Source organism: Lithobates pipiens, unplaced genomic scaffold, assembly GCF_037356315.1.
Source record: "Lithobates pipiens isolate NorthernLeopardFrog02 unplaced genomic scaffold, aLitPip1_a1.2 Scaffold_16, whole genome shotgun sequence".
Lineage (NCBI taxonomy): Eukaryota > Metazoa > Chordata > Amphibia > Anura > Ranidae > Lithobates > Lithobates pipiens.
Window position 1 is genome coordinate 404420586 of NW_027507748.1, and position 14176 is coordinate 404434761.

At 47.6% G+C, this 14176-nt stretch overlaps 1 protein-coding gene across 1 annotated transcript in view; it reads right to left on the bottom strand.

Moving 5' to 3' along the window:
- The window catches only part of RFC2 (replication factor C subunit 2), a 47693-nt gene extending 35559 nt beyond the window's left edge, over positions 1-12134 (bottom strand). Inside the window, exons 1-2 of the mRNA XM_077482363.1 lie at positions 11827-12134; positions 6961-7030 (exon numbers count right to left, since the gene is read on the bottom strand). Coding sequence (XP_077338489.1) covers positions 6961-7030; positions 11827-11927 — 171 coding nt within the window. The 5' untranslated portion in view covers positions 11928-12134. The remainder of the gene's footprint in view (positions 1-6960; positions 7031-11826) is intronic.
- Positions 12135-14176: the final 2042 nt, after the last annotated feature.

The window sequence follows — 14176 nt, forward strand, 5'->3', positions numbered from 1 at the left end:
TGCGACACCAACAGTCCCCGATTCCTGGATCCACAGACCTCAAGATTACACAGGTCGCAGGGAAAAAAAAAATTGCAATTTTCAGGTCGAACAAGTAAGGGGTCCCCAATGCTGTGACTCCCTGGAGGATTGCAGCCAACAAACCCCTGCTGTGTATCCCTAAGATGCAGAAAGGTAGATCCATGAGAAACACTGCTCACTGCTGTGCCTGATATACAAACGATAAGGCAGTAAATATAGGACATACAGGACACAAACATTCAATCTTTGTGTATGTCTGATGTGTAGCAATATACCAATACTGAGCAGAGATGCCACCATCCTCAATGTGTCTCTCCGCTGAGCAGCAAAAACAAAATCAGAAAAAGACAAGCAATCTTCACTGCTGTGTCCTTTCTGATATGCAGCCAATAAGGCAGTATATGCAAGACATAAAGGACAGACAACCTTCAATCTTGTATATGTCTGATGTGCAACAATATAACAATTCTGAATAGAGATAGCACATCCAAATTGAAGCGATTTGGCTTTGCGACTCAACATGTCAAATCACATGGCTAAAATCAGCACAACACCACTTTGTGGTGCTACATGGATTGCCAAAGGCAGTATATGTACTACACCTGGCAGGGGTTCAATTTGTATTTCTGCTATGTAGCCCAACAAATTCGAACCATCAATTTTCACTGCTGCCTTTCTGATAAGGCAGTAATACAGGACACAAAACCTCACAGACCTTAATGCTGTATATATCTGATGTGCAACAATAAAACACTCTGAATAGAGATAGCACATCCATATTGAAATGATTTGTCATGCGACTCAACATGTCAAATCGCATGTTTAAACTCGGCAGCCATTGCCGTTAATAGCACTGTCTGAATCAGCACAACGCCACTCAAATCAGGACCAGGATCAGACTTCACTGCTGCCTTTCTGATAAGTAACCAACAAGGCAGTAAAACAGGACACAAAGCCCCACAGACAGACCTCAATCTTGTGTATGTCTGATGTGCAGCAATAGAACCATTATGAGCAGAGATGTCACCAGACTCAATGATGTGCATTTCTGCTGTGCAGCACAAAACCAGAAAGTACAGACAACCTTCACTGTTGTATTTTTCTGATCTGTAGCCAAACAAAGCAGTACATTTAGTATATAAAGGACAGCAAACAAGCTTCAGTGCAGTGCATTTCTGATGTACAGCAATATAGCCCTTATAAGCAGAGATGTCACAAATCTCAATGTGTATTTCTGCTGTGCCACAAAAACATCCCAGCAAGGACAAACCTTCACTACTGGGGTCTACTGGTGTGCAGCCAATGAGGAGTCATGGTCTATCCCTTTATGAAATAACCAACAGGCAATTTATTTCATAGGCATAGCCTGGGCTGTAGATACTAAACCTCACCACCAGTGAAGGAACAAATCCTAAAATGGTTGGACACCCTACTATTAGTAGTTGTTGTCCTACCTTACCTCCATAGACTGAGCAAACGCTAGCCAGCTCAAACCCAGGTGGGTGCTGATTAGCAACTAAAGTCTCAATGAGCCCAGCCCTAGAGACCGATTTAAGACAGCCTCTAGAAGAGGTGGTTACCAATTTAGCCTGGGGGGGTAAATGGCTATTTGCAGGCTTCAAACAAGCAATTATGTAGCTCTTGCATAGGTTTGCACAGAAAATCCTCAATTTAAAGTATGTAGGAAGCGATCTATGGTGAATCGCCTTTAGATCTGCCACTGAGTGGATTGTAGCCCAAACCAATAAAAAAAAAAAAAAAGTTTCTTCTTACCTCCTATACTATAATATAACCACAGCGTAAAGGTGGAGTGGGAGGTTGGAGCTTATGAAAGTTAACTATAGCAAGCAACCCCCAAAAGGAGGATCTGTCACAAGGGAACCCCTACTGTGCCACACAGTAGCTTGGTCTCTGCCCATCCTTGAATGTTAGGTCAGCTTTTAAACATTGTGAAGCAACTTCAGATTCCTAGCAGCTGGGTTAATGGGGCCAGTAACCTAGTGCACCTGCTGACCAGGGGAGCTTCTGAATCCACCAAACACTGCCCAATTAATCACTTGTTCAGTGGTATACCTGGCCTGTAAGTAACTTTGTATCTACCAGGTCCCCTCTGTATGCTATATTCATCCCTACTAATGTACCACAACTGGGCATGTAGGGAGAGGCTGGCAACCTACTGCTGCAATAACCACAGTGTCTCTGCTGTAAGAGGGAGCTGTGGCTGGTGGTTTTAGCAGTGGCGTCTGGGCTATTTGTATCCTGACCCCAGGTTCTGCACTGCACCAGTCAGTCAGTATATACACAGGGAAGGGGGAGCAATGGCCTACCTACCTCTTTCTCATCTGAGGTGGTTTAGGCACACTCGTTCCTCTGCACCAACTGTCCACCATACAGCTTCTCTGATGTAAGAGGGAGCTGCAGCTGGTGTTTTTAGCAGAAGCTTAAGGGCTATTTGAATCCAGACCCCAGGTGAGATCTCAAATGCCCAGAAACCCTCTGGCTGGAATTGGGGATTTTGCAGCTAAATTCCCACAGCAAAAGGAAAGTACTCACCGTTGTCGTCTTCCTCTTTTTGCCACAGCCAGCGGGCTTGCTTTTCCATCCTTATGGTCCACACACAAGGAGGATAGCCGCCAAAGTGCTCCCCCCCCCACTGCTGTCCCCATAGGGAGGTGCCAGGTTAGGCTGTGTCCTGCACTGTACCAGTCAGTCTATATACATGGGGGGGGGGGGGGGGGGGGGGGGGCAATGCCTTCCATTCCTCATTCCCATCTGAGGTGGTTAAGGCAGACATCCACCATAGTAAACTGGTGCCTCCTCGCTCTAGAGAAAGGAGGATGTGGGCGCCTGCTCCTACTGACTCTCAGCCTTCCCTCCTGGGTAAGAACGCCGCCGCCATTTTCCCGAAGTTTGAAAATGACGCGGGTGCTTGTTGCCACGCCCTCTCCGGCAGCCCACGCGAGCTACCGGGGACCCAGGAGTCGGGGACATGACCCCCCTGGAGAGAACCGATGGCCAGCACCCCCGGCTGAACAGCCACCTGTACAGGTAAGGAGGGGAGACAGGATAATGGCCCCTGAAGTTCTGGGTACACCACTGTACCCAGGGTCCTTCAGCTCTCAGGGGGGCTCTTCCAATTTCTGCTGCCCCCCCTGAGGAAAAGATAGGGGAACCCCCCAGGAAGGACAAGAATATCCTACCAGACCCAGAGGCTTCCCAAGCTTGTGGTCCGACTCCCAGGGGAAGACCACCAGCCCCAGGCTTCGGGTCATTTGGAAAAAAAAAAAAAAAACTATTTCGCTGTGTAGGGAGAAACACAATCAAAAACTGAGGCTCAAGGGGAAGAGTGGGGACTTAAAACAGCTGTCGATTGATTGTGTTTCCTGTAGGGAGGAGCCTCTCATCTCTCAGGTGTGCCGTCCTGGAAGATGACTTGAGAAAAATTAAGTAATCAGTTTTTATACCACAAAAACAACATCCAATATCAGCATTTTGTTTTCTCTAAAAAAAAAAAAAAAAAATGGTGTTTAGTGTAAACCAGGAAAAATACATACATGAAGTAAAGCGTAGTGGCGTAACATCTTTCACACAATACAAAAAAAATAAAAAATTGGGCTAACTTTACTTTTTTTTTTTTTAATACATTGAAGTGCATTTTTCCCCCAAAAAATTGAGTTTGAAAGGCTGCTGCGCAAATACAGTGACATAAAATATTGCGAGATAGAGATATACATCTCTCTCACAAAAGTGAGTACAACCCTCACATTTTTTCTAAATATTTTATTATATATCTTTTCATGTGACAACACTGAAGAAATTACACTTTGCTACAATGTATAGCAGTGACTGTATAGCTTGTATAACAGTGTAAATATGCTGTCCCATCAAAATAACTCAACACACAGCCATTAATGTCTAAACTGCTGGCAACAAAAGTGAGTACACCCCCAAGTGAAAATGTCAAGGTTGTGCAGTCACCACTATTTTCCAGCACTGCCTTAACCCTCTTGGGCATGGAGTTCACCAGAGCTTCACAGGTTGCCAGTGGAGTCCTCTTCCACGACATTACGGAGCTGGTGGCTGTAAGCCCTTGTACACACGATCGGAGATTCCGACAGAATGTGTCTGATCAGAGCGTTTCGTCGGATATTCCGATTGTGTGTGTGGTCTGCATCGGACTGTTTCCGTCGGAATATTTCCGTCGGAATATCCGTCGGACCAAGTTTTCCAACTTGCCGGAAATATTTTCCGACAAAATGCTCCGATCAGACATACTCCGATCATGTGTAGAGAATTCCGATCGGACAAAGTGCCACGCATGCTCAGATCAAATTCCTACATCAAAGCTATTGGCTACTAGCCTGAACGTAGTCCCATCGTAACTAAATTAAGTCATCACGTCCTGAAAGATCGGATTTTCCGACAACTTTGTCCGACCGTGTGTATGCAACAGTTTCGGACAAGATCTGACGGATTTGGTTGTCGGAATCTCCGACCGTGTGTACAAGGGCTTAGAGACCTTGCGCTCTCCTCCACCTTCCATTTGAGGATGCCCCACAGATGCTCAACAGGGTTTAGGTTTGGAGACATGCTTGGCCAGGCCATCAGCTTTACTTTCAGTTTCTTTAGCAAAGCAGTGGTCGTCTTTGGAGGCGTGTTTGGAGTTGGAATACTGCCATGCTGCCCAGTCTCAGAAGGGAGGTGATAACGCTCTGCTTCAGTATGTCACAGTACATGTTAGCATTCATGGTTCTCTCAACGAACTGTAGCTCCCCAGTGCTGGCAGCACTTATGCAGTCCCAGACCATGACACTCCCACCACCATGCTTGACAGTACATAAGACACATTTTTCTTTGGACTCATCACCTTGTTGCCGCCACACATGCTTGACACCATCTGAACTAAATAAGTTTATCTTGGTCTCTGACCAAGAGGCATGGTTCCAGTAATCCATTAGTCTGCTTGTCTTCAGCAAACTGTTTGTGGTCTTTCTTGTGCACCATCTTTAGAAGAGGCTTCCTTCTGGGACGACAGCCATGCAGACCAATTTGATGCAGTGTGCGGCGTATGGTCGGAGCACTGACAGGCTGCCTCCCCCCCCCCCCCCCCCTTCAACCTCTGCAGCAATGCTGGCAGCACTCATACGTCTATTTCCCCAAAGACAACCTCTGGATAGAACACTGAGCACGTGAACTCAATTTCTTTGTTTGACCATGGTGAGGCCTGTTCTGAATGGAACTTGTCCTGTTAAACTGCTGTATGGTCTTGGCCACCATGCTGCAGCTCAGTTTAACAGTCTTAGCAATCTTCTTAGAGCCCAAGCCATCTTTATGTAGAGCATTAAAAAAAAAAAAAAAAAAAAAAAAAAAAAAAACACAATAGAAATAAGAGAGCTGCGCCAACAAATAAAAGTAACTGTCACAATTGTCAGTAAACAGCACTACATTCACCATAAAGTCTTTTACGCGTTTCGTCAGACGTGACGTTTTCAATGGTTCCCCATTAAAAATGTAATGTCTGACGAAACGCATCTGGAAGGGCACATTGTGACGTCACCACACTGCACGAGAAGAGGACGGCTCCCAAGTTTGCCGGCCGGCTTGTATTCAGACGATTGAATATTTTTTTTTTATGTAAGTGCATTTTGTTTTATAATTAAAGATTATCAATGGTTTTACGCTATGGGAAGCTTCTCTCTTTTCTGAGCCTATTCATTGTTTGGGAATGGGAGCGTGGAGCACTGTAACGACCTACAGCAGATGAAGTGTCGCCCCTGGGATAGCAAGACATCTGGTACAGACGAGAGGCTCTTACCATAACACGCTCCTTACGCTTTTACCATCTGGCAAGTGCAATCTTTTGTCGGTGGCTGGGCACATTTTTGATATGTGTGTGGAATCACTGTGGTGCGTCCATATGAAGCTGAGCGATTTATTTCCAACTTAAAGAATCTTTTCTACTATGGACTTTTATCAACATATTAAACGAAAGACTTTATGGAGAATGTAGTGCTGTTTACCGACAATTGTGAAAGTTACTTTTATTTGTTGGCGCAGCTCTTTTTTCTATTTCTACTGATTGTGTGCATATCCCACAGTTGAGCAGCAGCCTTGTGATTTTTTTAATAATATTTTTGATCGTTTCATTTTTCAGGTCTCAGCGCGGTTTTACCCCCCTTTTTTTTTTTTTTAATACAAAAACACACAAGCCACTTCCGCCCGTGAGAACCGACATGACATCATCAAGATGCTCCGCCCTAATGCATTTCATTCCAAAGAATGTCTCCAGAGGGAAGCCGTTCTTTGCAACTAAATTTATTAGGGCAGAGCATCGCTGTGACATCATTATGCCGGTTCACACGGGCAGTGGTGGCTTGCTTTTTTGGCTTTTTTTAATGCTGTGGCTATATTCCTTGTTTGTGAGTATTTTCTCCCGTTTTATTAGAAAATAATAAAGTTTAAAAGTGATACACTATGGTGTCGATTTACTAAAATCTAAATAGTCTGTGCAATTGCTCTAGTTCTGAGGTGAAGATGAAAGGGGGGAGAAACACTGCATTTTTGCTTGCACATGATTGGATGATAGAAATCAGCAGAGCTTCCTTGCAGATTTAGAGCAACTTGCAATGCTCAGTATATTTGCCTTTAGTAAATCAACCTCCCTGCACAGATCATCCAGAGATTGAATACTCACCTGTGAGCAATTCAAGAGCCTTATATCCATCTGTGATCATTTCTGGATAACACAGGAGAGGGAGCCATCCATCTGTGAGCAGTCCCAGCCATAGACTAATTGCTTCTGATGTTTATTAGAGTTGCCAGTGAGTTTTGCCGAGGACGCTCCACCCACTGGTTCAGTACTGGTACAGATTATTCATTTGCTGAGCTTGTAATATTAATATTAAAAGAAACTTTTAAAAAGTAAATGAAAAGAATTACCTCAAGTCGACTAACAGTTTCTTCATTACCGATGATTTCATTGAGCTTTAATGGTCTGTATTTCTCTACCCTACATAAAACAAAGTAGTCAATATTCATTCGTGACAGAACAAGACTAAGTTTAAATCAGCAAAATACTTTCTAGGTGTATCAAAACAAATGGTTTGCAGCCCGAAAAAGACGTCTCCTGCCAGCATACTACAGAGAGGGATCCATGTTCACTGTATTCAAACAGCAATCTCTCTGCAGAGGTCTACCACACCTTCGACTGCAGTCTTTCATGTAACATTATGGTTCCTTTGGAGATTGTGAGGGGTTACTTGAGCAATTTCTGCCTCTCAGATAAGTAACCACTGACATCAATGATTTTTAGCTGTCTGTAAGGAGGACATTTTTCCCCCCACTAACTGCAAATGTACGGAGCATTCTTCCCTTGGACCATTATGCTAATGTATTGTCAGATGCAGATATAGTAGTTATAAGCATGGGATACCTGCCGGAAAGTTATTTCAAGGGTTCCTCAATTTTAAAAAGTTTGAGTAAGGCTACTCTACGGCGTCAGAACAAAGGTCATCAAATAAGGAAAGCTCATGCATCCTGCCGATTGGAGGACTCTACCAACGACAGCTGGATGTGTGGGAGACCTTTGCAGCATGCTGGCAGTAGACTTTTTTTTTTGCAAGCTCCAGGTTGTGGGTGGTCCCTCACATACAATGCAGGGCTATTGGCTGATGTGATCATGATGTATGGTGAATTGGTGGGGGGGGGGCAATAACATAATGGGGTTAAAAAAACAAAAATGAGCCCTTTATAGTACAAAAATATAATCACTACTGTAAATATTACTTTCACTGTTCTACAGTAAAAAAATGAACTCCTTCCAGTAGTGATTATCTGCTTTTTTGTACTATAAAGGGCTAATTTTCGTTTTTTTAACCCCATTAGGTTACTAAACGTCTTAGACCTGGTTCATATCTATATTATTATATTATACAGGTTTTATATAGCGCCAACAGTTTGCGCAGTGCTTTACAACATGAGGGCAGACAGTACAGTTACATTACAATTTGTTACAAGAGGAATCAGAGGGCCCTGAACTATATGTTTATTGGTGCTTTTTGCAGAAATGCACTACAGTTCATTTACATGGTTTCCTATGGGACACGTTCATATATGTGCTTTTTTCAGCTGCTGCATATTTGGAAAGGGTCAGGGACTTTTAATGCAAAACGGTGCTTTTTTTGGTTCAATGTACTTCAATGGAGAAGCTGCAGAAAAGCATGTAATGAGTTTTTTGAAGCAATTTGTGTTTTTTAATCTGCCCAAAAAAAAAAAAAAAAAACGCAAATTGCAGTAAAATCATGTGCACAAAAATCAAAAACGCACTGCAAAAAATACTGCAGAAACAAATCAAAAGCAAAAACTGCATAGGTGTGTACCAAGCCTTATGCTGGCCACATGGATCAATTTTCAGATGAGAATATTCAGATGAAAAATCTTTGTACATTCGCTGAATGAAAGAATGTTGTTTGAAATTTTCATTTCTGGACAAAAACCACATACACTGTCTGCAGATTACTTTGACCAAGAAGTTTTCTATTATTTCCAAATTTTCCCGTCACTGTGGTTGAAAATGAAAGTCCATTTGACCCACTATTTTTTTTTAAGGTTATTAACCGATTAATCGAAACAATCGGCCATCTAATCGATTATGAAAATAATCGTTAGTTGCAGCCCTACACCCATTGCCTGGCTTTGATGGACACTTAGACCCCTTTCACACTGAGGCGCTTTACAGGCGCTACAAAGTAACGCCTGCATAGCACCTGTAAAGAGCCTCTCCTACCTCGCCAATGTGAAAGCCTGAGGGCTTTCATACTGGAGCGGTGCACTTGCAGGATGTTAAACTCCTGCAATCAGCATCTTTGGAGCTGTGTATACACCACTCCTGCCCATTGAATGGGGCAATGCAGCTATAACACCGGCATAGCGCTGCTGCAGCAGCACTTTGCGGTGGTTTTAACCCTCTCTCAGCCGGGGGGGGGTAAAAGTGCCCCGCTAGTGGCCAAATAGCGCCGCAGAATTCATGATGCACCCACCGCCCCAGTGTGAAAGGGCTTATACTCGCCTTTATTTTCATTCCCCAGTCACCAGGAGCGAAGAGGAAACCCCAATATTTCTGGGTATGGGAGACAATGAGGATACCCAGCCCTCATTCTTCTAAGTGACAGCACTGGTGATGAAACATAAAAATGGTGACATTCCCCCACCCACTACATACCTGAATCATGTGGTATGGGTTTTTTCCTTACATATGGTGGGGAGGCACCACAACAAGAACACCCAACCAAAGGTGTGGGGGGGGGGGGGGAGGGGTAGCGGCTTCACCATGACGAGAACGCCCACCAATCGGTGGGGGCACCGTGACTAGAACGACCGACCTACGGTGAGAGGGGGGCACCGTGACGAGAATGCCCCGACCTATGGTGGGACACCGTGACGAGAACGCCCGACCTACGGCAGGGGGGGGGGCACCGTGGCGAGGATGCCCGACCTACGGCGAGGGGGGGCACCGTGGCGAGGACGCCCGACCTATTGTGGGACACCGTGGCGAGGACGCCCGACCTATGGTGGGACACCGTGGCGAGGACGCCCGACCTATGGTGGGACACCGTGGCGAGGACGCCCGACCTATGGTGGGACACCGTGGCGAGGACGCCCGACCTATGGTGGGACACCGTGGCGAGGACGCCCGACCTATGGTGGGACACCGTGGCGAGGACGCCCGACCTATGGTGGGACACCGTGGCGAGGACGCCCGACCTATGGTGGGACACCGTGGCGAGGACGCCCGACCTATGGTGGGACACCGTGGCGAGGACGCCCGACCTGGGGGGCACTGTGATGGGAACGCCTGACCTATGGCGAGGGGGGGGGCACTGTGATGCAAACGCCTGACCTACGGCGAGGGGGGGCACTGTGATGCAAACGCCTGACCTACGGCGAGGGGGGGGGGGGGGGGCACTGTGATGCAAACGCCTGACCTACGGCGAGGGGGGGGGGGGCACTGCGATGCAAACGCCTGACCTACGGCGAGGGGGGGGGCACTGCGATGCAAACGCCTGACCTACGGCGAGGGGGGGGGCACTGCGATGCAAACGCCTGACCTACGGCGAGGGGGGGGGGCACTGCGATGCAAACGCCTGACCTACGGCGAGGGGGGGGGGCACTGCGATGCAAACGCCTGACCTACGGCGAGGGGGGGCACTGTGATGGGAACGCCTGACCTACGGCGAGGGGGGGGGGCACTGTGATGGGAACGCCTGACCTACGGCGAGGGGGGGCACTGCGATGCAAACGCCTGACCTACGGCGAGGGGGGGGGCACTGCGATGCAAACGCCTGACCTACGGCGAGGGGGGGGGGCACTGCGATGCAAACGCCTGACCTACGGCGAGGGGGGGGGGCACTGCGATGCAAACGCCTGACCTACGGCGAGGGGGGGGCACTGCGATGCAAACGCCTGACCTACGGCGAGGGGGGGCACTGCGACACAAACGCCTGACCTACGGCGAGGGGGGGCACTGTGATGGGAACGCCAGACCTATGGCGAGGGGGGGCACTGCGATGGGAACGCCAGACCTATGGCGAGGGGGGGCACTGCGATGGGAACGCCAGACCTATGGCGAGGGGGGGCACTGCGATGGGAACGCCAGACCTATGGCGAGAGGGGGCACTGCGATGGGAACGCCAGACCTATGGCGAGGGGGGGCACTGCGATGGGAACGCCAGACCTATGGCGAGGGGGGGGGCACTGCGATGGGAACGCCAGACCTATGGTGAGGGGGGGGGGGCACTGCGATGGGAACGCCAGACCTATGGCGAGGGGGGGGGGCACTGCGATGGGAACGCCAGACCTATGGCGAGGGGGGGGGGGCACTGCGATGGGAACGCCAGACCTATGGCGAGGGGGGGGCACTGCGATGGGAACGCCAGACCTATGGCGAGGGGGGGGGGCACTGCGATGGGAACGCCAGACCTATGGCGAGGGGGGGGGGCACTGCGATGGGAACGTCAGACCTATGGCGAGGGGGGGGGCACTGCGATGGGAACGCCAGACCTACGGCGAGGGGGGGGGCACTGCGATGGGAACGCCAGACCTACGGCGAGGGGGGGGGCACTGCGATGGGAACGCCAGACCTACGGCGAGGGGGGGGGCACTGCGATGGGAACGCCAGACCTACAGCGAGGGGGGGGGGCGCACTGTGATGGTAATGCCCGACCTACGGTGGGACACTGATGAGAACACAATGTAAGGATGCACTCCAATAGGGACAGTTGATATAAAGGGAAACCTTGATGGAGGCAATTTATGGGGGCACTCTGCTGTAGGGGGAGGAGCTTTGATGGGGGTCCTGATGTAAGGAGGGGCTCTGACTAGGCCACAGTGGGCTAGCTTTAATTATCCTGATCTAATAACAGACCATTTTCTGATCACTCTTGTACCATCTGTCAGATGTCACATCCATGTCACAGCTGTAGCAGCTCCCTGCATCTCTATTACTCTATGTAACAGTCTGTCAGTGATCGACACACTATGCCCCCCGATTTTACTGTACCCCCAGATCAGACAGCCACCTCCCCCATTTATTGGGATGTGCGGGGTGTATGATCATAATCCGCACACTGTATCCCACACAAGGTGGGTACCTCCATAGACCTGGCATGTAAACAATACAGAAGGCAGAGCACTGCACCTAAGCTCTGCAGGCTTCAATGCCACAACGTTTATTACGTGCATGTGTTATTAGTGTGTGTAAACAAAGTTTTGCTAAAGGCGGCCTGCCCTTCCTATACATATACTCACCATGGCAGCTCATAGGTCCCGGCAGGCCCCTTACTCCCCGAAGCCTGCTGCTCTTTATTCCCCTGCTCCCCGCTCGGGACATCCTCCATTTCCACCTCCATCTTTATTTCCCGCCAGCGCCACACTTGTCGGTCCGGACTACGTTATGAGGACGTCACAATGCCGCGCCTCCTCAGCTCACCCCGGTGAGGGCTTGTAATGGAGGAGTCGTGCATAGGCTGCCGGTGATTATCGTCCTTCTCTCATTCCATGTGTGTTATCATATAAGAAATTTACATTATTGTGTACTGGGAGCACATGGTGTGCCAACGTTACAGCCGGGAGGACACTAGAGGGCGCACGAGAGGCGTGATAGAACTGCAACACACATGGCTTCGTTGTGAATGTGCAAAGAAGAGAATATTCCTCCAGAGGGCGCTGTGCGAAGCTTGTATGAGGGATGCAAAGTGACACTACTGATCACTACTGAAGAGTGCTTGTAAAAGCTGAAAGTTGTTTTTACCTTTACGCATAGCCTGTCCCTGATTTAGAGGGACTGTCCCTGATTTGGAACAATGTCCCTCCTTGTCCCTCATTTTGGTCTGATCCATATAGTTGTATATAAAATGCACTTTTTATATTTCGAAAAGTGTGTTTCCCAGTGATAAACCTTTCATCCAAGCTCTAAATTGCTGCATTTGTCAATTTTAAAATCCAATATAAAGGAATAGTGGTGGTAAAAAAAACCCTTGTGGATTTAATTAACTTTTTGAGGTTAATTCTCCTTTAAGGGGGTGTGACAGGGGGCGTGTCCTATGCCTACATACATTTGCCAGTAGTTGTCCCTCGTTCCCATCTCAAAATGTTGGGAGGTATATTTATGGATTCTCTGCATGAAGGTAAAAAAAACCTTCAGTGTGCAGCTCCCTTAATACTTACCTTAGATTGATTCCGATCCAGCGATGTGCATGAGAGCAAATGCTCTCCAGGGACTCTCCCTCCTAATTGGCTCAGACACAGCAACGTGAGCCATTGGCTGTCAATCACAGCCAGTGAGGAGCGGGCGGGACTGAGCAACGCTCTGTGTGTCCCACATGGGGGCGTGTACGCATGAGTGCCCACAGAGCAAGCAGCTTGCTGTGGGGGGGCATATGGCAAGGGGGACCCAAGAAGAGGAGGATCCGGGCTGCTCTGTGCAAAACCATTACACAGACCAGGCAAGTATGACATGTTTGCTGGGAGCGGAGTTGGGGGATAGGATATAATGAGGGCACACACAACACAGTAATTCAATGACAGCGGACCCCTGGTATATTTTTTTAGACAATGTCTCTTTATTTTACATGAACTGTTGCCTTTTATACAGTGTGAATGCATACACTATGTAGCCTGCTGGCTACAAGAATGGATAAATCTCTGTTCTCACAGTTATGTGATATGTTTGTTGTAAAATGAAACTGTTACCTTTATTTTCAATAAAAATGATCTGATTAAGAAAAAAGTATGACATTTTTTATTTTGAAGGAAAAAAAATCGAGGCTTTAGAACCATTTTAAAGTAGAACTAATGGCAAAACTTTTTTTTATTACTTTTGGATATAGTAGAGAAGGGTTATACTGCCTGTCAGGTTTTATTGTCATCTGTGGCCCATTAGGGAGATTTCCCTTCACTTCCTGTCCCATAGACAAAACAGGAAGTGGAAAGAAATCCCTCCAAAGTGAGGGCATCTCAGGGTGTTTCCAGGAACACCTAAACTAGGCCTCATTGGACAATTGCTCCTTTATTAAAGTTCTGGTGTCAAACTTAAATTTTGTGATTTTTATTTACTTTCACTTCCAATGAGAACAGCAAATAGGAAGATTCACTGGCTCTTTTTTCCTAACAGGGGCACAAGCAGCAATAGAACCTGACATGTGTTTTAATCCCTCTCCACTCTATCCGAAACAAAAAATAAAATAAAAAATGTTTGCATTTACACAAGCAGCAGATCTTGCAGCCCCTCTGAAAAGGGATCTGTGGCGGATCACTTTTCAAATGGCATTTGCCAGCCAGCTGGGAGGCAATGTATTGCCTCCCCACCACCTGCTTTAGCCTTGTAAAGCCTGTACCACCATACTGCAACTGGGTTACAGGGCAGTTGTGGCAGGGCCTTATTCACTTGAATAGGTCACGTTCAGCTGTAGTAATGCCTGCTGATTGCGACAGCAGGTATAACATTTGCTACAGCTGAGAAGCAAAGCATCATGATTGCAGTATGTGTACAACCCAACCCCCCCCCCCCCCCCCGGCCACTGTTGAGTTAAGGGGAGCAGTCAGGGGCAAAAAAAAACCTCAGCTCAACCATCATTTTTACTGCCTTCAGTTCACAAGT